At 47.1% G+C, this 26,735-nt stretch overlaps 5 protein-coding genes across 5 annotated transcripts; 2 read left to right on the top strand and 3 right to left on the bottom strand.

The window, feature by feature from the left end:
• Nucleotides 1-4,157: 4,157 nt before the first annotated feature.
• On the top strand, nucleotides 4,158-6,388 carry ABOM_009455 (type I phosphodiesterase / nucleotide pyrophosphatase family protein; the record flags this gene model as incomplete). The annotated part of the gene is made up of 3 exons (XM_022536583.1): nucleotides 4,158-4,622; nucleotides 4,690-5,956; nucleotides 6,003-6,388. 3 exons carry the CDS (start codon nucleotides 4,158-4,160, stop codon nucleotides 6,386-6,388), a joined length of 2,118 nt encoding a protein of 705 aa, XP_022386547.1.
• A 703-nt stretch (nucleotides 6,389-7,091) lies between these two features.
• ABOM_009454 (BCS1 and AAA domain-containing protein) lies at nucleotides 7,092-8,810 on the top strand (the record flags this gene model as incomplete). The annotated part of the gene is made up of 1 exon (XM_022536582.1): nucleotides 7,092-8,810. The coding sequence occupies one exon, from the start codon at nucleotides 7,092-7,094 to the stop codon at nucleotides 8,808-8,810; it is 1,719 nt and encodes a 572-aa protein (XP_022386548.1).
• Nucleotides 8,811-9,278: 468 nt separating this feature from the next.
• On the bottom strand, nucleotides 9,279-10,320 carry ABOM_009453 (glycoside hydrolase family 43 protein; the record flags this gene model as incomplete). The annotated part of the gene is made up of 2 exons (XM_022536581.1): nucleotides 9,279-9,947; nucleotides 10,015-10,320. 2 exons carry the CDS (start codon nucleotides 10,318-10,320, stop codon nucleotides 9,279-9,281), a joined length of 975 nt encoding a protein of 324 aa, XP_022386587.1.
• Nucleotides 10,321-13,916: 3,596 nt separating this feature from the next.
• ABOM_009452 (DUF821 domain protein) lies at nucleotides 13,917-15,298 on the bottom strand (the record flags this gene model as incomplete). The annotated part of the gene is made up of 2 exons (XM_022536580.1): nucleotides 13,917-14,849; nucleotides 14,915-15,298. 2 exons carry the CDS (start codon nucleotides 15,296-15,298, stop codon nucleotides 13,917-13,919), a joined length of 1,317 nt encoding a protein of 438 aa, XP_022386588.1.
• An 857-nt stretch (nucleotides 15,299-16,155) lies between these two features.
• ABOM_009451 (kinesin-3 motor protein uncA) lies at nucleotides 16,156-21,172 on the bottom strand (the record flags this gene model as incomplete). Its single annotated transcript, XM_022536579.1, has 2 exons — nucleotides 16,156-21,026; nucleotides 21,109-21,172. The coding sequence occupies 2 exons, from the start codon at nucleotides 21,170-21,172 to the stop codon at nucleotides 16,156-16,158; spliced, it is 4,935 nt and encodes a 1,644-aa protein (XP_022386589.1).
• Nucleotides 21,173-26,735: the final 5,563 nt, after the last annotated feature.

Genomic DNA, 26,735 nt, shown 5'->3' with positions numbered 1-26,735 from the left:
GGCAGCAGACGTCAGCGACGGGCAGGCGGGACAGTAGCGCGGGAGCCTCTGGAGCACCGGGCTGAACAGCAGGAGCGCTAGGTTGGACAGCGGGAGCACTTGGCTGGACAGCAGGAGCACTGGGTGGGACAACTGGTGCAGCGGTAGCAGTTTCCTCGCAGGATGTGATCGTTACCGTGTGCTCGCCATTCGTATCCCAGGCACTGGCAGTACCGGCAGCGATAGCCAAAGCAGTGACGACGTGGTTCGAGATATGCATTGTGATTAAGTGGATGAGATGAGGAGAATACAAAGTAAAGCAATGCTTTTAGTTGAAAAGGGAAAGATCAAGGATCGCTCTGAGAGAATGTATCGAAGTGTCGATGAAAAGTGTATATGATATGATGCAAGTGATGAACTGAAGACTGATGATGAGACGATTTAGGCAGCTCATCTGACGATTCTTATAGTAATCCCAGGGCCACTAATCCGGTACCATAGAGGAGAACGAAATCATTCATCTCGCCTTTGATGGGCTGAAGGCCTGCAACCGGTGTGGCCATACAGCACGATGACTTTATTTCAATGGTGCTGCATCCGGAGAAGCACAAGATCCTAGTATGCTCGACATACGGCCTAAACAGCGGAGAGGCGCATTGGAATAGACAGACAGCAAGAGAGACGGTCCAGAGCGAGCATGAAGCCACAGATATCACGTGATGGCATAATTCCGGCTCGATGGATCCTGAAAGGGCATCGGTCGTCAGCCGATTACCGGATGCGGATATCGTGATGCCGCCAACAAGGCATCAAACGCAGGCATCTCAATCGAGGTGGCACCGACCCAAAGTTAACCCGACCGACACCACAAAGTATTGTGTCTTTAAGTTGAATGCAAATAGAACTCTTGGAACCAGAAGGACGAAGCCGGAAGCACCCACGGTCAACGGTGGGTAAAATTCGGTTGACAGGGATGACGGCGTTTGGGACCAGCAGAGTCTCATTGAGTCCTGCCAAATCCGTACTGAGGCTGGTCAGTCTTACAGAAAGGATACAGAGCGGCAGGAGCGCGGCTCGAGAAGGGCTAGTGTTGTACTAGTGGGCAGTGTTTGAGTTCCATGCTGGATTCATTGCCTCTGGTGTAAGGATTTACTAAAGAGATAATACATTTTGTATCTTTCCGGTGTTAGTCGTTAAAATGACAACTACCAGCGTCGGTAGTGTAACGGTTATCATTCTTGCCTTCCAAGCATGAGACCCGGGTTCGACTCCCGGCCGACGCAACAAGTCAACCCTTCTTAGATTTTTTGAAAATCTATCCTTGCTTGTATAAGCGTTATCTTGACTATAACATATTCGGAAAGCGAGCGTTCCACGTAACCGAGCGTTCCACCCCTCCCGAATTCTACGCATCTCATATTTTGAATCTATTCAAAACACCGAAAAATCTGTATTTCTATAGAAAATTTAAATAGCCTGACAATTAGGATATTAAGTAATTTTATAACCTAGAATACCGCAGCCAGAGCACTTTAATAGAGCACATACACACTGACTTTCTACTACAGATACTATATCTACCGGGATAGTAGATATAGCTTTATTAGTAGAATTCCTGCTCTATATAAGCTCCTGAGCTTCCTGAACTGAAGCGCCTGCTTCTATAGTAATCTATCTAGTAGAGTATTTTTTCTTTTTAAATATTCTTATATTCGCGGCGCGTAGTTCCCTGTTTTCCTACTTTACAATAGTAGCTTTATTTAAAGCTCGTTCATAGCCTTTGAAAAGCTATTTTATCACTATCTTAATAGGCGAGTCAGAGCTCCTTATACAAGCTCTAAGCAGCTTCTTCAGTATAGTCTCCTACTTTTATAGTTGCTTTAGATTGTAAGATATTTTAGACACTGAATCAATAGATCTACTACTAGATCTACTGCCTAGAGATATTATTTCTAGCTGAATATTCAGCTGAGATAGTATATACTCAGAACTAAAAGAAATAAGATTAGTAGCTGAGAAACTGCTGCAGATATTACTAGTAGTATATATCTGAGCTCTCGCCTGAGAAAAGACTTCAAGAAAGTTAAGTTTATCGATATAGTTGAAGCCTAATCTTATCTTATTCTTAACCAGCTATCTGTACACGCGTTTTAGAGGATCAAAGCAGTCTATATCAAGCGGCTGAAGTAGATAAGATGAGTATGCAGGTATACAGAGCGGTATAATATTGTTTTGACTGTATATATTGTCAAACTGAGATATCAAATAACTACCGTGGCCATCGAGTATTAAAAGACAATATCGATCAACTGTACAGCTAGTAAGAGATATAAACAGCTACTGTAGCCAACGTAGATCTATCTTATCAATAGTCCAGCTATTTATACTTATTTCTATATACCAGTTAGATAGTAGACCTATCTTATATCAGCTCTCAACATAAATCTTATCTTTAAAAATAATACAAGATAGAAGGGTCCTCCTGGAGCTAATATACTCAATAGAAATAATCTATTCCCGGTTCCCTGGCTACAGAAGAAAAGATCTATCAGCTAACTCAGCTCAGATAACTACTTTAGCAGTAGATATCAAGTCTATTACAAAACCAGTTTTATCAAAGTTGTAGATATCGTCCGATTGAATACTATACTATATTATAGTAATTTGTACACACTCAAACCACTTATTTAGAAACTTCGGATCCTTGTATTTAGCGCGCTGATAGTTATAGCGGCAAGAGAAACAGAATTTCAGCTTATCTCTGCGCTGAACTAGATTATATACCTATTTCTCACTAATAGTAGTAGAAGAAATATCTCCACATTTAATAAGCAGAATATTGGCCATTTCTCGTACATATAAAGGCCGAGAGGGCACTCTATATTGATTTAATAATAGAATCCAGCGTACTAATAAATCCTCTTCATTTTGAGTCAATTTATAGCCATTGGCGCGTATTTCAGCGCGTGATAATATACTATTCAGTCGACAATATAGAATAGTATAAGAAATATTAAAAATACGTGCAGCTTCACGAATCGAGCTAATTTCTTATTTTTTAATAGCAGAGATTGCAAGTAGAACCCTGCCTTCCTTTTCCACTAATTCTTTTGAATTTTTAAGCGCTTTTGGTGGCATAGTTGGTAGTTGAATTAGATAGACTTTTTTACCACGGTCAAAACGCGTGGAGTGGAACGCTCGGTTACGTGGAACGCTCGCTTTCCGAATACGTTATGTGAAAGAAGAGCAGTTAAAAAGAACGATCTTTTTGTTTGGGGGGGGGGGGGTGGTTTCGATTGGCGAACAAGCTAGAGTATGGCATCTTTACCCCGTCATACTGGACGGTCTTTTTCGGAAACGTGACCATGTTGAAGGCAATATGCCAATTGAGCAATATCTCAGGAGACAGCTACTATCCTGATCCAAGTACATCTCGACTAGGGACGTGAGCTAGAAAAAAAATGTGATGCGAGGCTCAAAAAGAAGTATTAAGGAGCTGCGTCGGCCGGGAGTCGAACCCGGGTCTCATGCTTGGAAGGCAAGAATGATAACCGTTACACTACCGACGCTGATTAGTTAATCATTTAAACTAATTATCCGTTATCTTCACAAAGCGAGTTGTCTTGAGGAACAAGATATTCTACCTTAATTCAGTTATCTTCACCCTATTTGTCCTAGAGACAATATCAGTTTCTATCTTCAGGTATAGCTTGTTTGGTGTGTATGTCTCTACTGGTACCCAATGCTTTTCTTGCCCGTTGATGGCGATACGGCTACTTATATGTTGTTGGATACCTTTTATATATATATACCGGCGGCAGTTTGAAGCAACATGTCATATTGTTTCTGAAGGACATTGACACCTCAACTTTTTTTTTTTTTTTTTTTTCATAATTCGATATAATCCTCTTCTAGGAGTATAGCCTATAATTACCATACCTTTTATCTTGAAAAGGACTACCCGTATGCTGTTCTAGAAGCGAACGTAGCTGACTAAGGCTGTTAAGTCACGCCTCGGATTCATGACCCGCAGCTTGAATGAGCGACCAATTGACCATTCAATCAGCCAGTCAATTATTGCTTCCCTCGTCCACTCACTAGTTTGCCTTATCGTCAGGTCAATGTATTGATTTAATCTCGGGATTGACTGATCCCGCCATTCGTTATTATCATCCCCCATGCCTACCCGACGTGATATCCCTAGTCATTCCCTCCTTTCCCCCGGCGACTACGATGAAGATGCCGAGTCCCTACGATCGCCGTCAGAGCAGGACTCTGATTCCGAGGACGACGAGTTTCTCCGTAGATCTCGCACAACCCTGGAACTAGCAGAGCATGATCGCACTGTGCTGAACGACGAGGAAGAAACGGAGAAGCTATTGATAAGGGGAGGCCCATCGCACGGTCTGCGGCGAATCTTCAGCCCTAGCAGCCCAAGTGTAAAGATCGGAAAGCGAGAACGCCGACGAAAACGGCGGGAGGAAAGAAGAGATGCGCGCAGAGGACAGCATGAGAAAATGACTGACTCGGGAGAGCTGATGTTCGAGATGGAAGAGGGTCATCGGGAGGACGACGAGAGCTCCCTCCTGAGCCGATCGTCGTCCGACTTAGACCGACAACTTAAGGAATATGGTGGTGATGAGGTATGGTTGTCTTACCCATACCAAGCGTATGCTCATTATTCAGAGTCTAACTTGATTGTTCTATCAGCGGCCTCAGCGCGTCTCGCGGCTTAAGCTCGCCCTGGTCTTCGCAGCGATCTTTGTTCTTTTCCTCATCTTCCTTCTCGGATCATACAAAGCATCAACGTCTTTCCGGACCACCAAAGCCTCCCAAACATTACTGTCGAACGGCACTGCTCTTTTCGCACCCACCACGATTCTGATATCTCTTGATGGGTTCCGAGCGGACTTCCTCAACCGTGGGTTAACACCAACCCTTAACAAGTTCATTGCCGAGGGGGTATCGCCGCAGTACATGCTCCCCAGCTTCCCTAGTGTCACATTCCCCAACCATTTTACTCTCGTTACCGGATTATATCCCGAAAGCCATGGAATCGTGGGGAACACATTCTGGGACCCGGAGTTGCAGGAGGAGTTCTACTACACCCACCCGTCAGTTAGTATGCAGCCTAAATGGTGGAATGCCGAACCGTTGTGGATGGCTGCCGAGAATCAGGGGATCAAGACTGCCATTCATATGTGGCCTGGCTCCGAGGCGCACATTGGCGGAGTTGAGCCGACAATGCTAGATAAGTACAATGGCACGGAAGCGCTCCCTCGCAAAGTCAATCGCATCCTGGAATTCCTCGATGTGTCTGGCCTCGAGGATGAGTCTGGAGTAGTCTCGGAGCGACCTCAGTTCATCGCTGCCTATGTTCCCAATGTCGATGCCGATGGGCACAAGTATGGGCCCAACAGCACAGAGATCCGGGGCACCATCTCGGAAGTAGACGATATGCTGGGTAGCCTTTTCGCTGGCTTGCAAGACCGGAATTTGACCGATATCGTGAACATAGTAATTGTCTCTGACCATGGAATGGCCACCACAGCAACCGAACGACTGGTGCAGTTGGATGACCTGATCGATCTCAGCCTGGTGGATCGCATTGATGGATGGCCATTGCGTGGGCTGCGTCCCAAACGAGTAGAAGATCTCGAGACGCTTCAGAAACAGCTGGAGAGCATAGCTGTGAACTACTCACATGCGCTCGAGATCTACACCCGCGAGACGATGCCCGAGCGCTACCATTTTACGAACAACGATCGCATCGCCCCTCTTTGGGTGATTCCAAAGACTGGCTGGGCGGTGGTCGAACGATCTGACTTTGACGCTCACAGCGCCTTGGAGAAAGGAGAAATATATCACCCGAGGGGTGTCCACGGGTATGATCATGAAAATTCCTTGATGCGGGCGATATTCATCGCCAGAGGCCCGGCATTCCCGCATCAACCCAATAGCCGGGTGGAAGTCTTCCGTAAGTGTTATCCTGTCCTTTGATGGAAACGGACTAACCGAGGCAGAAAATATCAATGTATATAACATTATCTGTGATACTCTTGGCCTTGACCCACGTCCGAACAATGGAACACTGCGCCTGCCTCTAAAACCCGTGGGCCTCCATTCGGACGAAGATACACCGGCACTTGAAAACCCATCGGACCCTCCAGCTAGCAGCCCGGCTACTCCTGTATCGCCTAGCATGACTTCAGCTGCACCGGCTTCCACAAGCCCAACAGCTGCCTCTACAACTGCCCCCGAGGCCTCACCAGAGGAAGAGTCAGACGATGAAGCGGACAGCGACAACGACAAACCCTCTACCTGGTGGGGGACCCTTTGGGATAAAATCGAGGACCTGAAGGATTGGGCAGGTGACCTAATTGAGACTGTGAAGGACAATTTCCCTTAATTCGGACGTTATCGCAGAGCCCATGGACTCGATGATAGCGGTATAACATATACTATTCGTTGCTTTAAAGATACCCACTTTTCTCTGTTGGATAATATACATCTTGTTGGATATTCTTAATCTATTCGGTTTGCTGCAATCCGTTCCTCTAAGAAGTGAGAAGCGAATTCTCCAATGAAGTTGGGCAATGCGATCAGTGAGGCTGAAATCCTTCCGCGCCGATCGCAACGTCATTGAATCAATGCCCCATCGGGTCTGCCCGAATCGGGTACCCGACCATCACAGTGAGCAAGAAAGATGACTCAAGAAAATTGTCAGCCGCAATGCGCCACACCTTGGAGCCAATTGTAGAGCCATGGTGGAATGTAAATCAACAAATTTTCATGATTCAGGCACTTGTTACGCTGGAGTGGATTGCTGTCGACCTAGTCAACCCGTCTTATCTGCCTTGCGGACCTGTGCTGCCTGCGGCAGGTAGGAGGAACTTATAAGGATGTGAGAACACCCACTATGGTCGCTGGATAAATTCACTCAGGGAAAACAGGAAGTCAATTGACCCGACTACTCGAGTCGTTCATTCCTTCGGTTTCGTTCCTCTCTCTTGTTGTCGTTTCCCGAACCCCCTGAATAGACGGGCTCTGAGTATATACAGTACATGCCGAAACACCTTCAAAGTCCCTGATTGAAACCAGCCATAGTCACCATGGAGTCCGCACAACTTTCAAGCACCATCAATAAGACCATTATGAATTCTACCACTCCCCCCCTCCTCTCCCCTTCTGACACGGCCCTCCTCGAAGCCTTCATCCCAGGCTACTCCTTCATCTCGAGATTCCTCATTTCTTACCTCCACATCGACCTCTCTCTCTACTTGCCCTATATACTCACCTACATCGCCATCGCTGCGGTGCTCAACTACTCCTTCTCCAAGCTCAAGGGAGTCATGGAAACTCACCTTATCGCAACGGCTGAAATCCGTCTCGATGACGAGATCTCCAACTACCTCCTCTACTGGATGGCGCAGCAGCCCTTCGCGAACCGGAGTACGCGGTTTGTCGCCGCAACGCGGATCTCCACTCAATTGCACTATTACGACTCCGATGATGAGGACGACGAATGGGGTGAGGAAGACGAGTATGACGAGAACGGGAACGTGATCAACAATTTCGACGAGTACTGGGCGAAGACACGCAAGCGGGACAAGTTCAAGCGGCTGAGATTCACGCCCGCGGAGGGGACGCACTATTTCTTCTTCCACGGTCAGCTACTTGCCTTTGTCCGGGCAAAGGAGGATAAGAAGTCTTCTTCTTCCTCTCGCTGGGGTGCGCGCTTCGAGACGGAGAAGTTGTATCTGTCGTGTTTTGGACGGGACCCTGCCATCCTGAAGGAGTTACTGGCCGAGGCGCAGCGAGTGTATGTCGCTCGCGACGGGAACAGTACCATTATTTACCGCGGGCAGAAGAGTCCCGGTGATTATGTTGATTGGTCCCGCTGTATGGCGCGCGCTCCACGTCCCCTGTCGACGGTTATCTTGGACCAGGAGCAAAAGGATGCCTTTGTTGATGACATCAAGGAGTATCTTCATCCCCGCACGAGGAGGTGGTATTCGAACCGGGGAATCCCCTACCGACGGGGTTATCTGCTCCATGGACCACCTGGCACGGGGAAAACGAGCTTGTGCTTTGCCGTGGCGGGGCTGATGGGGCTTCCCTTGTATCTTCTCAATCTGAGCTCGAAGTCCTTCAGCGAAGATGACCTCATGTCTTTGTTTCAGGAGCTCCCCCGTCGGTGCATCGTCTTGCTCGAGGATGTTGACTGTGCCGGTATCACGCAGAAGCGAGTCAACGACAGCGGCGATGACTCGACGGCAAAGCCCGCCGATGGCAAGGAAGGTGATGCGCCCGAGGACGCTGATGCCGATTCCTCGAAACAGGGCGTCTCGCTCTCCGGCCTCCTGAATGTGATTGATGGCGTAGCCGCCAGTGAAGGCCGCATCCTGGTCATGACGACAAACCACCCCGAGAAGCTCGATCCGGCTTTGCTGCGGCCTGGTCGGGTCGACATGTCGATTCAATTCGGGTACGCCGAGCCCGGTGACATCAAGGAGCTCTTTACGGCCATCTATTCCACGCTCGAGGGTGATGTACGTTCGTCAAGGACGAGGCGACCCAAGGAGAAGAAGGACCAGGTGACGTCCGAGGTCCCATGGCATCAGTTCTCGCGGGAGCAAATACAGAACTTGGCAGATGAGTTCCTTGCGCTAGTGCCAGGCGGGCAATGCACTGCTGCTGAGATCCAGGGGTATCTCCTGAACTATAAGAGGGATCCCCAAGCTGCTATCGAAGGGGTTGAGGAATGGGTGCGAAGCATCCGATCGAAACGGGAGGGGAAAACCGAAGCAACTGTGACGTCAGACCAGTAACAACTGCATGAGATGAGTGGATGATTTTGTATTCCGCATATAGAGATACCCAAAGGTCCTACCCGTTCGACCCATTTGTGCATATAGATATTGGAAATGAAAAGCTCGAACTTTGTTCTAGACCCCTCAGATGTAACTGTCGTACTACAGAGGATACCAAGATATGTAACCAAGTTAGGACCAGAGCTGGCGATCATCAGGGAGAACAGCTGGACAACTATTTTGACGCCCAGGTTTGACATCGTGTAGCCGCAACAACTATTGGTGTATTGACTGTCGAGAGGTGTTCTGAACCATGATTTCTGAGGAGCGCGAAGAATATGTATATGAGTTAAGTCAAGTGTTAAATACATAATGTAGGTATAATGGGCCGGTCATGTGAAGTGATATGTAGTGAAACCCGGATCCGGTAACTCCTCCGGAACTCCTCCAAATAGATACAGTGTGAAAGGCGTTATTTTACTAAGGTCATAGGAGAGTCACCTGCTGGTCTGATATCGAGATATCGGCGGCATATGTACACCGTGTGTTGTTTCGACAGAAGCCATGGAACAACATCCGGTCTCCGCAACCACAGACAGTGCCGCCCCCAGGAGAAGTAAGACCATAGTCACCAGATTTGAGCAATTTCTCCCCATTTTTGACATAGGGCCCGGTAATCGACTTCGAGGTGGCATAACGAACGTCGTACTTGGGGTCCGTGTAGCAATGTGTGGAGTAAAAAAGAAAGTATGTATCCCCATGTAGAATCAGGTTGGGGGCCTCCACTAGCGGCCCATCGCTGTCGTCACGGTCAAGGATTTGGATAGCATCACCGACCGGAGTGAAGCCATCATCCGCAACTTTCTGCAAAAGAATAGGGGTCGGTTTAAGAGGAGGGATGCCATTGTTGCAGTCACCCCCATTGCCAATGCTGTTCCCATCAACTTTGAATACCACATAGCGGCTGCCATCCTTGTCCAGGAAGCCCGCCGGATCAATTGAGCCACCCTGGTCCAGACGGCAAGACAGAGGTGTCTCGTTAGGCACATAGGGCCCGGTAGGATCTGTGCCTTCAGAGACAGCAACACCCACACAATGGTGCCTCACCATCTCCTTGGCCTCGCCGGAGTAGTACATGACGTATTTGCCATCGTTCTAGAAGCCTAGTCAGCACAAGAAATTGTTTCAATAAAAATACAAAAAGAAACAGAGGGAAAATTACCCGTTTTATCACATCGGGTGCCCAGTGATCTATCTCAGTCTCCCAGTTGGCAAGTGTAGGTAAAGCCTCCTTGTCAAGAAGAGCCCATGATTTGAAGTCCTTAGAAGAAGCCACCTGGACACGCTTGCCGTTCCCATTGGTGCCAAAGGCATACCAAGTGCCATCTGTTGCTTGCACGAAGCTTGGGTCGGGGAAGTCAGAATCGATAGCCAAAATGGCACCTACTTCCTGCACTCGGAAAGGAGAAGCCAACACAGTCGATACCAAGCCAAGGCCTAGGGCCCAAGAGTGAAGTTGAGACCACATAGCACGGTACGGATGGCTTGACGTCCCCAGGGAACAAATGCAGAGATCGTCGAAGAAGGTAGCGCCAACAGTTCACTAAGGGTTGGGGGACACGCAGCTGCGAGTGACAACGAGGGAAAGACTCCTGTGCAGGAATGCCATCTCACCAGGCTGCCTCCACGCTTTATAGTTGATCGCCTTAAACTATGGTGGCAACCATCGAGTGCCGATTCCATTGTACGCATTTGGTAACATGATCATTCCCCTCCCCGGTGACTTCGATAGTCATTTGATGCCGGCCTTGAAATAGCGACTAGGCCTACTGCGCCCAGGTACTGGATGCACCGCCAAGGGCTGGGACTCAGGCACGGGTGGGGGGCCAACTATCGTACAATACCATCTGACATAGGCGAATAGTTGATGGGCTAAGGAAGTGGCCACTGGGCTAACAGACAACAAAGACATTGGCAGCGGCGTGGCTGAGCCTGGATGCGATAATTGTGTCGACCTGAAAGGATCGCAAAGCTGCCCTTTGCCCAGTTCGGGACATTGCACGCGGTCCCTGGATGCCACCGCGGGAAATCTTAAATTAGACTATCAGGTCTTGAACAAACCAATCTCACCAGTCCATCAAAAGAACAAACCAATCAGCGACAGCAACAATGGATCAAAAGCAAAGAAGGCCTTGTGTGGAGTTCGCATGATTCCGGAAGCGGTACTGCATTCACTCAGCGAGTTATCATTCATCACTCGCCGTAACGCGGACGGTAACGGATCCAATGTCTCTCCTATAATTAATCTTTTGCCAACCCAATAGAGCAAATTCAAATGGCGGGAAAGATATTAGTCTTTTTGTATGGTGAACTTGTCGCTTCTTAACCAATGCCCAAGAAGAAGGTGCCCGGATCGGACGAGATTTATGGAGATATGCAAGGGAGACCTTAATTGGACCCTCACCGCTCATAGGCATTAAACCATGATGCCCGGACTATAAAGGGCAGGGCAACAAGGAGCAAGAGATGCCCCCTCCCTGTAGGTTTAACGGTCAAAGGCATCATCTTCGTCTTTTGCGGCTTCCCACTTGTTGAGTGGGCCGATGTCATCCAGGTCAAATTTAAGTTTCCAAGCCATGTATTTATCGAAGCCCAACCGGGTACTTGTACCAAACGCCTTCGGAAGCGGTGGATGGTGGCAAGCGACAACCTAGTACGTCCGGTTGGAATGGGGCCCGCTCATGGTTGCGGCCCATGAAGCGCCCCATCCAATCTCCTTTAGGATCACAATTCATATGTTCTTGTTAGCTACTAGTAGTACCATGGTAATGTGTGCAGTCACATGGCTCCATGTGCATTGTTGTCAACGAAATAAGCATAAACCAACCAAACTCATCACGGACTCAAAATTGGGGGGTCCTGACAAGGAAGTAGAGGTGAACGGACGAAAGGCAGGTGTTGAAGTCATGGGGCTGATCTGATCAATCCCAGTCGCTTGCGAAAAGGAGGGTGCCCTTCTCCAGATCTTCGCCTGCACCCCTTGCGTGGGACCGCTCTTTGAACTTAAATTCCTGCCATGGGAGACTCTCCTCTCGGACCGAGGACACCCCACATTTTGTAGAAAACAAGATTGATGCGCGGTAGCATTTGGGTCCCTATCCGATCCGATCTTCTGCAGATCAGTCATGAGGGCTTTCATTCTCTCGTGTCCTAGTCAGGTGAGCAATGAGCCTCGTTTACTATGAGATATTTTTGGGACATGTTCCACAGAAATCCAACCCCGCAATGTGAGGAAATGTCAACCTGGTTGGGGGGGGGGGGGGGTCACATACTTGTAAATTCATCTATCACGGTGATCTCTAGTTCAAATCCGCCAGGTTAGTGGGGGTAACTCAACTCATGGGACGAGTCATGCACCAGTAAAGGCCCCTTCCTTTTTATCCTGCAATTCGTTTTTCTTTCCTCGTTGACGTACGATGACATAGAGATCGACGTATTGTAGCAAGCTTCCCAATACATAGTAGTCCGTTCGGACAGGAAAAAAACAACTAAACGCGGTCAATAGTCGAAGAGTCCTTGGACTCCAAAAAATAAAGAATAAAAATAAAAATAAGCGTCGCATTTTGCGTTAGGGTGAGTGCGGGTGATATGGGTGAGAAATCTGGAGACTGGGAGTGAGAGAGATGAGAACGGGGTGAGAATACCCATCCTACTCCTAATCTGCAATGATAAATACCAACCTGACGGCGCAAACCTGGTCTACCATTCCTCATTTATCCCTACTTAGCTAGTCGACAAAGGATACTCCCAGAAGAGATATACACGGAGCTTGATAACAGAAACAGCGGCATATTAGTTCGCGTGCCCGGGAGATATTTATCTCTATACTGATCTATATATATCAGTCAAACTTAGCCTCATATGCTATAGACAACTTCTTGCCGAGATTAATATCATAGTATAATTCTTGTCGGTATCAGTGGTCAGATTACTAGAACTTAGCCAAACGTCTTAGTAATACTCAGACGCATACGAATTTGTGTATACAAACATAACCAATACAGGAAATAATATCACCACCGCAGAAAGAGACTCCAACGGCGCAGGGGGATACATTATCGCCACAGGAAATATCACTAAGGAAAGAAGAGGTATCGCCACCAGAGAAAGACACATTGTCGAGACAGTATTATACATCCATTGTGACCGTAGCTGCGAAAGCTCTGGCCGAGAGAAATATTCCCGTCGTAGGGTATAGGAAACAGATACAGTAGTACTACGGAGACTCTGCGATTTTTCTAGTAAATCTCAAAGAACTTTTGTAGTATTGACTAGTCGGCTTATTAAATATTTCCTATATCCTAAATTCCAGCATATAGAGTACTACTCTCGCTTATATCAAAAACCTTACCAGATCTGTGTTTCCCTTGTATATCCCTGTCTATAGGAACCGCTGCTTACCACAGAGAATAGAATTAAATTTATATTATCCATAGACTGGGTGAAAGATGTCCGGTATATCTCTACCCGCTGTAGCTTCAGAATACCTACAAAGTTATATCTATCGTTCACTGTACACTCAAGATCTTGATATCTAAACCCAATAAATATATAGTATCGTTACTTCATCATCCCCTCAACCACCCGCTTAACATATCTCAAAAGCAGCGTCCAGAAAGCTTGGGGAGTTTCAACTCGTGCAACTCAACGCGTGATCTCGAGACGCTGGCTCCGGAGTGTCGATAAAGCTTTGACCCCAGTGACCACATCAAAGGGACAAGTCTCGATGAGCATGTTCGATGGATCGTTGCAGAGTGCAGCATACACCAGGAAAGAGAATCAGGATGTTTGGGTTGTTTGTTCAACTTACACGAGACCAGTACCTCCGTCCAGAATACTCGTACAGTAGTAATGTTTCTACTTGATTGATGGGATCATACGCCCCCAAGCTACTAGTATTCACACCATGTACCGCACGTCGTAGGAAGAAATTCCTTTTCATTGAAACCAGATGGGATGAAGAACTACAGGTGCAACATGCCCCAACGCCATCAAGCAATAAAGTGCATATATACATTGGCATTATATAGCATGACATGACCAACATAAAACCGTTTAAATGACCTAAGAAGTAAGAGCCCATGTTTCAAATGGGGTGCCACGAGGCTCCTTTTTCCCATCCTCCCGCGTAGTGTACAAAACGGGCTCAAAGTCGGAAGACGAAGCATACTGCCGGATCAAATGTCTCCAGTAACAAGACTCCGCAGCTGGAGTGAGATACCGGTCGCGGAAAGTGTTAACTGCATTGTTTGCTATGCGTTCCGCAGCTTCCGGGTTATCAATGAGAAACTCAATTTTGTGATCAAGATCAGAGAAGTCGCGCTCAACTTCAACATAATTCGCTTCGGGACCGGAGGAGATGAGAGCGGCATGGTGCGCCTCTCGCCAGACCAGCTTGTGCGAGATGACCACCGACCGGCAATTGAGGAGATACTTGCCACGTCCTGAGAAGCTGCGTCCTTCCGTGTGCGCCAGGAACATATACCTACAGTGCTCTTCTATAGGTAACAGGTTGAATCGGATGTCATTCTCGTCATCCCAGTCAATAACCCGTATACTGGCCCAGCTCCTGCCCTGAGCAGCCTTCAACAGTTTGCCGCGCACCTGGGGGTTCGTGGCAATGTTGCCCCGCCAAACAAGCTGCTTCTTCTTGTCTTGAAAATGCATGCCAGGGATAACTTGGCCATCGACCGTTACTTCCCCATCGTCAATTGCGGCGATCCGGCGTCGCGCATCCTTATACGGACCGACCCTGACTTCCGGCCATGACCAGTACCCGAAATCTGGCATCAACCAGACACTGGTATCCTCATCGCGCTTGGAGTATGACCAAATTGGCCCTTCTCCGCTGCTGTAGTCTTCTGTGGTCAAAACAAACTCAACATTCGGAAGACGATCTCGATCCGGGAATGAGGCCAATGCGCGCTGTAATGAATTCAACGTCGCCTGCCCCCGCGTGAAGGTGGCAGGCATGTTACCAAAATCAACAATATAGAGCTGCCGTAGAATGCAGAAGTCAATACATGGGCTTTCTCCAGTCCGAATTCCTGAGAAGAACCAACCTCTCCATGGTTGATAATACCCCTCACCATCCCATCTTCCACTCTCATGCTATCCAAATCCTTAAATTGAATGGGATTGCTTTCTCTGAATGAAGCAGACTTGTCGAGCTCAACAAACAGTTTCGGAAACGCAGCGCGGCACTGTTCTTCGGAAAGCCCGTGATCGTTCCCATCTTTTTCGACCCGAAACTCCCAGGAAGAATCATTTCTGCATGTAGGAGGGGAACTCGGTGGAGACTGCTTGACAGGGGCCTTTAGTGCATATTTGGCGACTTCGGCTGAGTATCTGGTGCTGAAGATGAGGAATGTAACGGCGATCAACGAGCACACGGCGCCTGTACCCAAAAAGCGGAGCCGGGTTGATTGACCTTGCGACCAGCGCATTTGTGGTGTATATACTTTTTTTTCACTATATATTTTTATTCACTCCTGCGTGTTCCCCTTGTATATCACTGCCTCGATCTCTGGTGATTCAATAGGCGGTAGGGTTATCACTCTAGTAGTGTTAACAATATGCAACTAGTTCTAAGGTATGCTAGTCATGCAATGTCAGAAAAAATAATCGTCATGTCTCTCTCATTCAAAACCTCATCAAGTCATGGCCCGCGGTGGAAGTATGCGTGTCAGAACACATCAGTATGTCTGCTCCTCCCTCGCCTTGTTGAGGACCGATATGACGAGGGACAGAAGGTACGTTTCCATGGCAACAGATGAGTAGCCAATGATGACAGGCCTTCTATAGATTCTGAGTCTGGGGCTCTAATGGATGCTTACCTAATACTAGCAAATAGCAGCTAGCCAAGACATTGTCATTACTCCGGAATCCGCATGTAGATTCACTTCTACTCAGAAAACTGTTGACTATATAAACAAAGGCTCTGCCGCCTGCGGACACCTTAGGCCTCGTGTCTATGCTCGAAAATACTCTCAAATATGTACAGGGAGATTGCAAGTTTCAGATGTATCAGGGGTATCTCAAAATCAATCAAGAAAATGTATCACGAAGACAAAGGGTAAGCTTAACAAACGATAGACTCCAGGCCCGTCTCTCAGCCTTTCACGGGATACAAAAAACCGGGCGTACAAGAGACAGTACATATGTGCGAATGGGCGGGATGCGAATCAGATAATCAGAGCGCAATCTCCCGTTTAGGTGAGAAAGGCAAAGGGGCACGTCCAGCGCATGCCGCAGAGATCGTCCAACGTGCTAAGACATCATATGAATACAAAGGCGACGTTTATCATCTAGAGCGGTTGCCAACAGCCTTGGGTGCATTGTTGCTGAAGTAACTTTCATCAATCTTCAGAATCCACTCGACCTTTTGGGCCTCGGTCCGGGCAGCGAAGAGGAAGGTGTTCTGGGACCCATATACCGCGAATACGTTGGGACGGCCCTTAGGTGATGTGCCTTGGTCAGTTCCCCCACCTGGACCATCAAGCAACCGCGCAAAATCAGGTGCATGGTCAACCCGCGAATTGCGCAGGTTAATGGCATTTATCTCATCACCTTCAGCGGAATAGATATGAAGATATGGGCGACGAAGTTCAACAAAACGCCGCACCCAATGACTGTTGGTGTCGTCGGGCGTCAACAGATATCCAGACTTCAACGAAGATGTGTTCTTAGGAAGGGTCTGGATGGTCGCAACGAATCGTGGCTTGAGCGGCACCTCTTCGGAGACAGAACTCGAATCGTCACCCGAAGGTGGTTGCTTGGCGCGAGAGGCGAAAGCTGCGCCTCCTGCAGGGGGCTCTGTATTGCTTCGCACAAGAATGGTTTCAATGGGATCGGTTTTTGTGGCCCAAAGTTCAACGTACTTTTGGAGAAGTTTGGTCTTGCGATCGGTAAGCTCCAGTTTCCGAAGAGGAGTTGACCGCCCGCTCCGCGGAGTTGACGGTGCGAGGCAGTGGGCACTGAGGGCCCCTTTGGCGGCGTTCAGCTCAGCAATCCGTCTCCTTCGTTTGCGAGCCGCCACGTAGTCCCGCACAAGCGAGACTTTCCGTGGAGACCAAGTCGTCAAGAGTTCCTCTCCCTTCACATAATCATTTTGTGTGTTCATGCGCCACAAATCAGCCGCTCGCTTTGCGGAGACAGGTCGAACAGCCAATGAAAACATGCGGACCGTTGAATGCACAATCCGAGTCGAGTTGAAGAACTGTTTGAACATGGACTGGGGGCGCACATATGTACGGCCCTGGATCTGAAGGGTCAGATCCATCTCGAACGGAACACGGTCCTGTAGCCTTGACGAGATGAGCTCCCACCTTACAGTCACTTGTACACGATACTTATCCGCAGTGACCCGGTCTAAGAGCAGAGAGCCATGCAAGCTGGAGTCCCATTGACCAATGATAGTAACATTGGATGTCCCATCCGCATTGTCTTTCCGCATTGGCTCTTGTACGAATTTCAATGGAACGTCAGGAGTCTGAAGATCCTGATCAGGGATCTTGCCCCACGGATCAAGCAGCCGGACAGAACCCACACGAATATTAATGAGGTCATCCCAGGGTAGACCTTCGGTTGAACTGTAGGTAAGATTGATCATGAGCCGACGTTGAAGGCCTTGATGGAGCTGGTATGTGCCTGCATCAAGATTATTACTCTGTACTACTTCCACGGGCAGGTAATCGCCCGTTTCAGCTAATTCAAGCAACTGCGTCCTCGCGAATACGTCATGTCTCTCCTCCGAGTAAAACTCTGACTCCGGAATCCGAGGAGTTTTGCGTTTCTGTGGGGGCGGCTCCGCAGAGTCTCGCATATCATCCCAACTGAGAAGTTTGTCAAGATGCATCTGAGTTACACGCGCGTAAACGCAAACTTTCAAAGCCGCCGAACGCGGGCTAGAAAGCGGTAAACTCATGCTGTGAACGCTTTCAAACCGAACTGGGGATTCATCAAAACCATTTATCATTTGGGTTGTTGTTGCGCCTCCTTCCTCAGAGATGCCCGGTACGAAAAGTTGCGCATGAACGTCAGTTCCTTCCCATTCAGCGAACCCCACCATATCACGCATGACAACGTTGAATTTGAGAGTTGACGACGGTGCTTGAGCAGAAGATGGTTCAAGGGACAATCTTATGATACCAATGACATTCTGGGTGTAAGGTGAAGTAACTTCAACCGAAAAGTCTTGGACACGTGTCTCAAAGACTGCCGTGAGCGGAATATCAGCGTCACCCACCAGAGAATACTGCGGAGAACAAGGTTCAGAGAAAGGATTTTCGAGCTTGAAATGTTGAATGTAGTCTGGGCGGTCAATATACTGGTGCAGCTGACGCATAGCTTGAAGGCGGCGTTGAAGTTTCTCGATAGACCAGAGATGGATAACGCATTGTTTAAAGTCGATCACACGGACCGCAATGCAAGGCTTTTTAGCCTCGTCCAGCACAATATCATCATCTCCAGAGATCCCGTTTAGCACGAGATCATAGGATGATGCCATGTTATGCCCATGATCAACGACCGCGAATTGGAAGACAATATTCTTATCCATGATATGGCTCATTACCTGCGCCTCTTTCAATAATGAAGCATGTTGCAAGACCTTCTCTGCCATACGAACGTAATTCTGCTGCGACCAATGGAGGAAAACATTTCTTGCGATCTCGAGTTCCCGTGGATCCAACTTTGCAAAACCGTTTTCATATATTTTCGGAAGTGGTTGGCCCATGTCTTTTATGTGAGACTCGAAAACTTCCTTCTGTTTCCTCAGTTGCTCTTCAAATTCCTCTTTGGCTGCGCGGAGAGCTTCTTCCATCCGAGCCTTTTCGGAGCGAATATCTTCATCGCCTTGACCAGAGGACACTTCTGCAGTTCTTAATTTTTCTTGGTATTCTTCCTTTTGCTGGTCTAGCTGACGTTGCATGTCCTGACGTACGGACTGTAATGCCGCATCGCCTCCGTTTTGGCCCTCATCCTCGTCCTGCGGACGAGGGGTTCCAGGCATTGTTATGGCAGTGTCCAGAGAAAAGTTGTCGATGGTGCCGTTCGACATGTATTTATCCCGAACCGGAAATGAACTGAGAGAGTCGGAATCTTCTTCGTGCTCCACTAGCGCACGGCGGGTTGCCCTTACTTTTTGCACGTCCTCGAAAAGGGCGTCCAACTCATCATCCGGCATATGAGATATGTGATCCGGACCCAACACAGCACTGACGGCTTCTCGACGAGCATGGAGCCACTCTGATTCACGCCCGCGCTGTGAAGGCATTGGAGAGTCGGCTCTGCTAGAATCACCGTCAACTTCTGAGCCTCCCTTGCTTAATGTTCGATCATGAGTTTTACTCGGGGCAGGTGAGCCAAGCTGACTTGTGGTGACAGAGTGACGGAGCAAACTCTGCTCTACCCTCTCAGCACGCGCTTCTTGGGGGTGGTTGAAACGAAATATATGGAAGTCACCTAGGATCACTCGGAATCCACTTTTCAATCGTTTGGGTTTGTCAAGGCGAAGGCCATTCACCATAACAGCTGCACCTTCCCCCGGTACAATAGTAACGACGTTATCCACATTCTCAAATTTACAATGGTTAGCGAGTATCTTAGAGCCGTTCAGCCGGATCTCCACATGACTTCCTTGGTCCATGTTGCCAACCATGGTAGTTCCCGGCTTGATATTATAGACGAGGCACTCAGCAAGTAGCGGATCATCACTAAGATTGACCAAGTGAGGCATCTTCTTTGGTGTACTTAGACCAATAAAGCCCTTCTCGATACTGATACCCAGCTCTTCCAAAGCAGCCTCACGTTCTTTGTGGATCTGTTCAGTTCTTACCAATTTTTCTTCCCAAGTTTGATTCAGGTCCTTGTAGAGCTTTTCGCTTTGGTTAAGCTGCTCAACAATCTCTGCTTTGCTGACTTTGGTGACAGATCCATCCGGTCTCTGGATAGAGACAACTTGCTTCTCCAAGGGAGTATCTGGAGGATAATACTCCTCGGGAGGTACTCCACCGGCTGCCGCCGCTGCGCCGCCCCCTGCTCCCGGGGCTACACCACCTCCAAGCTTGGCCCTAAGTTGTGCCAGCTCTTCCTTCAACTCTCTGATCATCCGCGCATTTGGATCTTCATTTACAACAGCGTGGTTCTTGATCCGCTTGGCGGAGTCGGCATATCGTAGAGTGCTGAGTGTCTCCTCAAAGTTGATATCTGCAGGTGAAATTGCGGCAATCATAGCCGTCATGGAGTTGCCTCCTAAAGAGTCCTTCAACAGCCATGTGAGGACGGAATCACGGTAAGGAACCATAGAGGCATTTTTCTTTTTGCCAGAAGTCACGTCTGCAAGTGCAGCAATCACACGTCCAAGGGTTGAAAGTGAACGATTGATCTCCGCACCTTCCTTCAACCGAGCACCAGTTGCTCCGGTAGAAGTTGCTCTTTCTGATCCTGCGAGATCGACCAAACTAATTCTCGAGACTTTCTCCGTATCCATCGAGGTCTCCGCATCATGACGTTTTTGTGTAAGGGTAAGCGTGAAGACAGCATGGGACCGACTAGACGTTTCATTCATATTTGTGGCGGCGACAGTTCTGGCCTTGTTACCTTCGTCCATCAAGTTCTCGATCTCTTCAAAAGAGCGCACCGCCAGCTTGGCAAGGTCTTCGACATAGGGACCAGTCGACGGATGCTCACGCACTTTGAGATTCCCTTTGTTTGATGGGTTGAGAAGGTCGCGAACTCGTTCGTTGTAGATCTCTAAATATGAAACTTCCACTGTGCAGCCGAGGTTCTTATCTTGCTGAATCTCAGTGATGCGCTCGAACATGGACTGGCAAATCCTAGGGATTACTCCGTATTCTTTGCCATATCCCATCATGGAATAGGACTTTCCAGAACCAGTCTGACCGTACGCGAAAATGCAATTATTGTAACCCTGAAAAGCATTATCTAGAAGTGGTACGCCTAAGTCATCGAAGAGATTGTCCTGACCCGCATAATTTGGGGCATTTTTATCGAAAGACCAGTATGATCGGTCAAAGGCGAACGTCTTTGGTCCTTCTACAGCACCCTTCCCACCGCCAGCCTTTCGTAATTTATCGACGGCACCCGGTGGCGGGATGAGTACGGTCTGGTTTTCTTTCATCTGAACGATACATCGTGCCCCTCTATCGTTTTCTAATTCCAATGAAATGTCTCAGTGAGTCGACCTTCGGGTATGCGAAGCACGGGCTCCGCATGTATCGCAATCTTGACTCACCTCTGCTATTAAACGGCCGCACTCTCACCACCACCTTGATATTTCCACCACCTCCTGGAGCCATTATGACCAATTCCCCATGCACTCGGAGAGAGTAATCTACCGTCTGCTAAAGTGTTGTTTCTCGGAGGAGAAATAAGAGGAAAGGTAGCGCAAGCGAAAGCAATCAAGAGAACACGAGTCGCGAACGCCTCGAGGAGCGCCGCCCGATAGAAGGTCGCAGCCCGGATAGTTCCGCGTTCGCTACACTACTCTGGATATGTTGTGTGCCTTTCTCGGTTTCACTTCGTGGACATAGGAAGTTGGCGTTGGGTGTCAACAAAGACGTCATGTACAGTACATGTGTCTCTGGGAAGCTCCGGCGCGTCTCAGGAGCTAAATATTGCGATAACACCGAGCTCCGTCCGTTTGAAAGTAGCCAAGTGCGCGGCCGATGTCGACAGATTATCTTTAGGAGGGAGGTCAACGAGGAAAGATTGTAGGACAAGGATAGGTCGATTGAAGGTCTAGCCGACTCGCTCCCCCTTCGCAGGCAAGGAAAAGCCGCAGGAAGACCGAAAGGGCGGGCGGATTAGATAAGCGCCCCATGAGATCCGCTTCCAATCATCCATCATTCCTAGAACTAAAAGTGATTTTTGAAATGTACATATTGTGGGATCCAAATACTAGTAGATATCCTAAGCAAATCGGTGATTCCTGTATATGACGTGCACTGATATGCAGGCACACCATAGCTTTAATTCTCGTTAGTTCCCGATCCATCCTTCAGCGTATATATTTATCCATGAAACACCCATTGCTTCTCCACATTTCTCCATACGTCAGCATCTTCCAGTCCCTTCTCTTCTATTAAGAAAATCAGTGGATGAAGACATATAGATATAAATATATATATCGCTTTGTGTCTTTGCTGTATTTTTTTTTGTGTCGTATGTAGTTCTCCAAGGTACTACCTATGCCCACATGAAGTGCTCTCTTGGTTGCCTAGATTGGAGAGTAAACTTCGTAGCTTTCATTATATGTATTTCCTGGCCTACGAGTAAGTGATAATATATACAAGCTATCTATAACTATAATAGAACACGGTTAAGCCCTATACAAAGGCAAAGATATCATGCCGCTAGACCAAGACAACTTACTGGAAATGAATAGGGAGCAACGACCGGATGTACGCCCAACAGAGTGGTTGTGGCATATACAACTAACTTCTCTACAGGTTATATAATACTAGACAGATACATGAGTCTCAATAGTAATGAATCCAGGCTACTGCGTGCAAGTTTCCAAGAGAAAATATTTGAGGTCCAGAAAAACCCAATAAGTTGGTTCAATGCTCCGCGACCCACACATTCTAATGGCTCGAATCAAGACTCGAATGTGTAGTAGGAAGAGGGTATATAGAGGAGATGAAAGAGGTAAAGACATGTAGAAGATTCGGGGGATAGGATGGTAGGGAAACATGAAGTTTGAAGCCCACACACTAGTGACAATCAAGGTCTGGGGCCTCTTAAGGCATCAAAAGATATAGAACACCCCGCATTTGATTTATGCATTTGCTTCCCACCACTCTGAATACTGCATCATCTATTATACTCTGCTACGTAAGAATAAAAATTTGATTGAATATAGATTGTCTATTAAGTATTTAACGTACTACTCCGGAGTAGTGGCTTATATTGGTGTTGATCTCTTGTGATTCGCCTATACACACACTCACTCACACACACAACTTGATTACCATGTGAGATGTTGTTTGGGCATAGCCCCAAGTACAGTTTTCGGGCTGATGTATCTAAGTTATAGAAGGTTACTATGGGTTATGAATGTTATATGCTGGAGATTCACTGTATACTAGACCACTAATAGAGCTGCTTTCTCATGTGTTGTAAAGGACACAAATCACATCACAAGGTGCAAGATAAATCTGACAGTATATGTTTAGTTCTCATACATATCTCGAGCTTGCTTATCTGTAGCATTTCATATATCTACCAGAACATCTGACTAGAAAGTTGATGTTTGCATACAAGTAACTAATTTAGTTAAATATACTGCATGTACAGCTGGCACTTCTGCTGTGGACCACCATCTTATGGACCTATAGGAATTAAACATGTAGCAAGCGGTGAACTATGATTCATGGTAGCCTGATAAAGACCACAGACTTGCCCAATAGTTCTTAAATTCTCCTTAGGTAAGGATACTAGTAATATTCGCACAGTACTGTATATGGCATTGGTGCCTGGGTGCCCAATCTGCTGTGCTACATGTAGTATAGTTAGGCCTTGTGGGGAATTTTTTTTTTTTAAAAAAAATTAAATAACAAGACGAAATAAGACCTGCTGAATTGGATAGATACATGCTTTTCATCTCAGGAGGATGGTCACCTTGATGGTGCATACATTGGTCCATCAATTCTTTACTCTGCCGCTACCTTACCTTCGTTCTCTCATACACTGAATGTACAACGAAAGAGCCGTAACCCCCCGTCTACATGCGCATTTCGCATGGAACGATGTAAAAAGGAAGTAAAAAGAGTCAGGGAGGGGGAAGTTAGCTGCTAATCTTAGATCAAATCCATGTTCTGTCCCTTTAACGTCACTAGGAGGGCAACTTTCCCCTAGAACGTAGACTCTAGGCGTTCACCGAAGATATTTTTCCTGCCGAGAAGATATCAAATAACCCCTGAGCCCTCAGAGTGCTGTGTTATGGCCTCTTGCTGGAAATTTAATGCTTAACGTTGGACTGAATTAGCCGGCAGATCCTTGAAATGTGATAGTGACAAGTGCAAGCTCAACGAATTGCCGAAAAGATTGCATGGAGCGGCAATAAGTGTCTAAATCTTAGCTTTAATAGCCAATAGATCGGTTCTAACGTCAGCATCACAATGGGTACCGTCATGTAAAGGTGTGAATAGGCCTATATGACTTCTCATTGGGTACGCACCCGGAACAAGATCTGCCTGCTCATTTCATAACCCCCTTGCGATAGTCAGGAGGTGCTACGTTGCTTCCCAGCCCAAATTGCGTAATAGCATCAGAGCAGCATCTTCCTGTGACTAGTAGTATCCGCTGTACAAGACTTTTGGATCCTGCACTCATCCAATGGAGTACAAGTGAGCGCATGTCAGGCCTACGCACAGTTAATACCACCTGTCACAATAATCTGTAAAAAAAAAAAGAGAAACACGTCAAACAATACAGTATCCCCTCGTACCTGAAAGCTACATTCCATGATGTAACATCATGGCATGACTGTCACCTTGAGTTGAGGTCACGCATTTGGCAATGACTTACAACCTTTTAGGCTGCGAGGCTTTTGCATCCGTCTCTTACCCCGTCTACGCCTCTTCTGCAACTGGTTTACCTAGTATTAGGATAATAGCGCTGGGGTTTCTCTGTAATACCTGAGAGACTATAGCATCGAACATATCCGAGGTGTAAGCTCGAGTTAAGCTCCCGCTTGCCATTACCAGGACATACTCACGAGTCTAAACCGCTCGTTCAGATAAGAACGATTGCCCGTAAATTCTCTATTAAACAAGGGTATAATCCTAGGGTTTTATTGCAGGAGAAACTCCCCTAGTCTAGGAAAACAGGCCTTTTCTGCTTTCGTGAAATGCGTTCAATGTGACCTCCATACGGGCCTTGAAATTTCCTATCTGGCAGACCACGTGAACTACACCGAATAGACAAACATACGGAAGGTAATCAGCACTCGTCACTATGGCCAAAGGGACTTGGATTTCGGAACATGTCATACGGATATGACCTGTTAGAAGCTTGTATGTTTCTCGATATCTGCCGGAATCGTTGACTAGGATCCTGTGTTATACCCTTGCCGGGGCACAATTGTTGATTGGTTGTACCGTACAACTTCTGAGAACACGTTTATCCAAAGACAAAATAAATTAATAAATTTAGATATATATATTGCGTTGAAATCCTGGATTGTGCTGCCCATTGACATCGATACAGACCGACAGATTTGGTGAAACCTTTCAAAGTCACGAGTGGCGGATGGCTCTTTGTCAAATATCAGAACTAGAGAGATGACACAATGACTAGGAGGTGGAACCAGCGAGCAATGTATTTCGAGATTGAGAAGCTGATCTTTAATGCTGAATCGAAGGAGAGGAGATGAAATAAACGAGCGGTAAATGAGCCCAAACAAATGATCAATACCAGCAGGGATCGGCGTGAGAATGTGATGCATTGTTGGCCTAAAGCTATGCACTGTAGGTTATATTTAGGACTGATGTCAACGTGGGGAACCGACGTACCATACTCTGAAGCTTAGGCCAGGCTCAATCGGCCCCTAAACTGCGAATAATTACTGCTTCCATAATTCAGGAAGGAACTTTATTCTAGGCTGAGTCGTTACCAATCTGATTAACTAGCTACTCAGTACAGTTATACTTGAAGGACTTCCATAATTACAGTGATATTACCAGACACAGACTTTTGTGCCCCGCAACTTTGAGCTGTTGAAAAGCGGTGTGCTCAGAAGTTCGAGTACGTTTGACGTCAGATGGCCAGAGCTTTTATCATGAACATACCCCGTACAGCGTATTAAATACATACCACGTACATCATTGAGTGCTTCGTATTTATACAGGCTACCAGAGCCACGCACAAACTCCTAGCTCATATGGGTAGCATGGGTACATTGTAAATATTTTTTAGTGAGATACTGTAATGTATGAGGCCCACATTAATCAGGTTGATTTAATGACTTAGCATGATAAAATGGATGCTTGGAGGAGAAAGGTGCCCAGGACTTCTTCCGTATCTCGATATAGATAATACAGATACTGTTCTCCACCATACAAATTGCCCGGAACCTGACACCAAATCCGTGCATCGAGTGGCTAAATTCTCACACGTGGTGTGGGACAGATCCGCACTCAAGCTACTTTTCCTATGGAATATACAATATTCCTGGTAGATAAACGAAGCTCCAGGCACATTCCGTACAGCAAGTAAAGCTTTAGCGTAACCTGGTTATAGCAAGTATTGTTAAGCGACTTTGCTCCGTCTAATGTATCAATATGATATTCACAATCCTATGAATGGATCAATAGACCCGAGAAAAATAAAGAGCACGGAAAATGAAATTGGTGTATTCGACAAGCTGTAAGGACCATTTCGCAACCACTGTAAAACTTGAAAATATCGGTGTAGGTGAACAAAAGTCCTTTTCATACATATCGTCATTATCATTAATATTATAATATATTCTCTTGGGGCGGTTCCTATACCGTGTGTTCGGATGAGTTTTTGCCTCGTATCCTCAAATTACCATCTACAGGGGTCAATGCAGGCCACGGAGTAGAAATTAATCAAACCACCTATTTTTTCATGATCTCTCTCTTTTTGGGGCTAGGTAAGAATCAATGGCATTTTCTTCATAGAGGCCCCGGGTGGTTCTGATTTTGTCTCGTACCTACCCATCACTGTACAGTTGTTTTATGACCATGCAGTCTAACATTATGTTACTACTCAGTGACAAGTGATAGTAGCATTGCTGATACGCAGGCTACGTACATCCAAGTTCTATTTGCCCGAGTGTCTTTCCTAATCTAGAAATGTAGCCGAAGCTCCAGGTTCTCACGAGATCCGCCGAGA

The sequence above is a fragment of the Aspergillus bombycis genome (assembly GCF_001792695.1).
Source record: "Aspergillus bombycis strain NRRL26010 chromosome Unknown contig00081, whole genome shotgun sequence".
NCBI lineage: Eukaryota > Fungi > Ascomycota > Eurotiomycetes > Eurotiales > Aspergillaceae > Aspergillus > Aspergillus bombycis.
The sequence above is the reverse complement of the archived record's forward strand: the minus strand, read 5'-3'. Positions and strand labels throughout refer to the sequence as shown.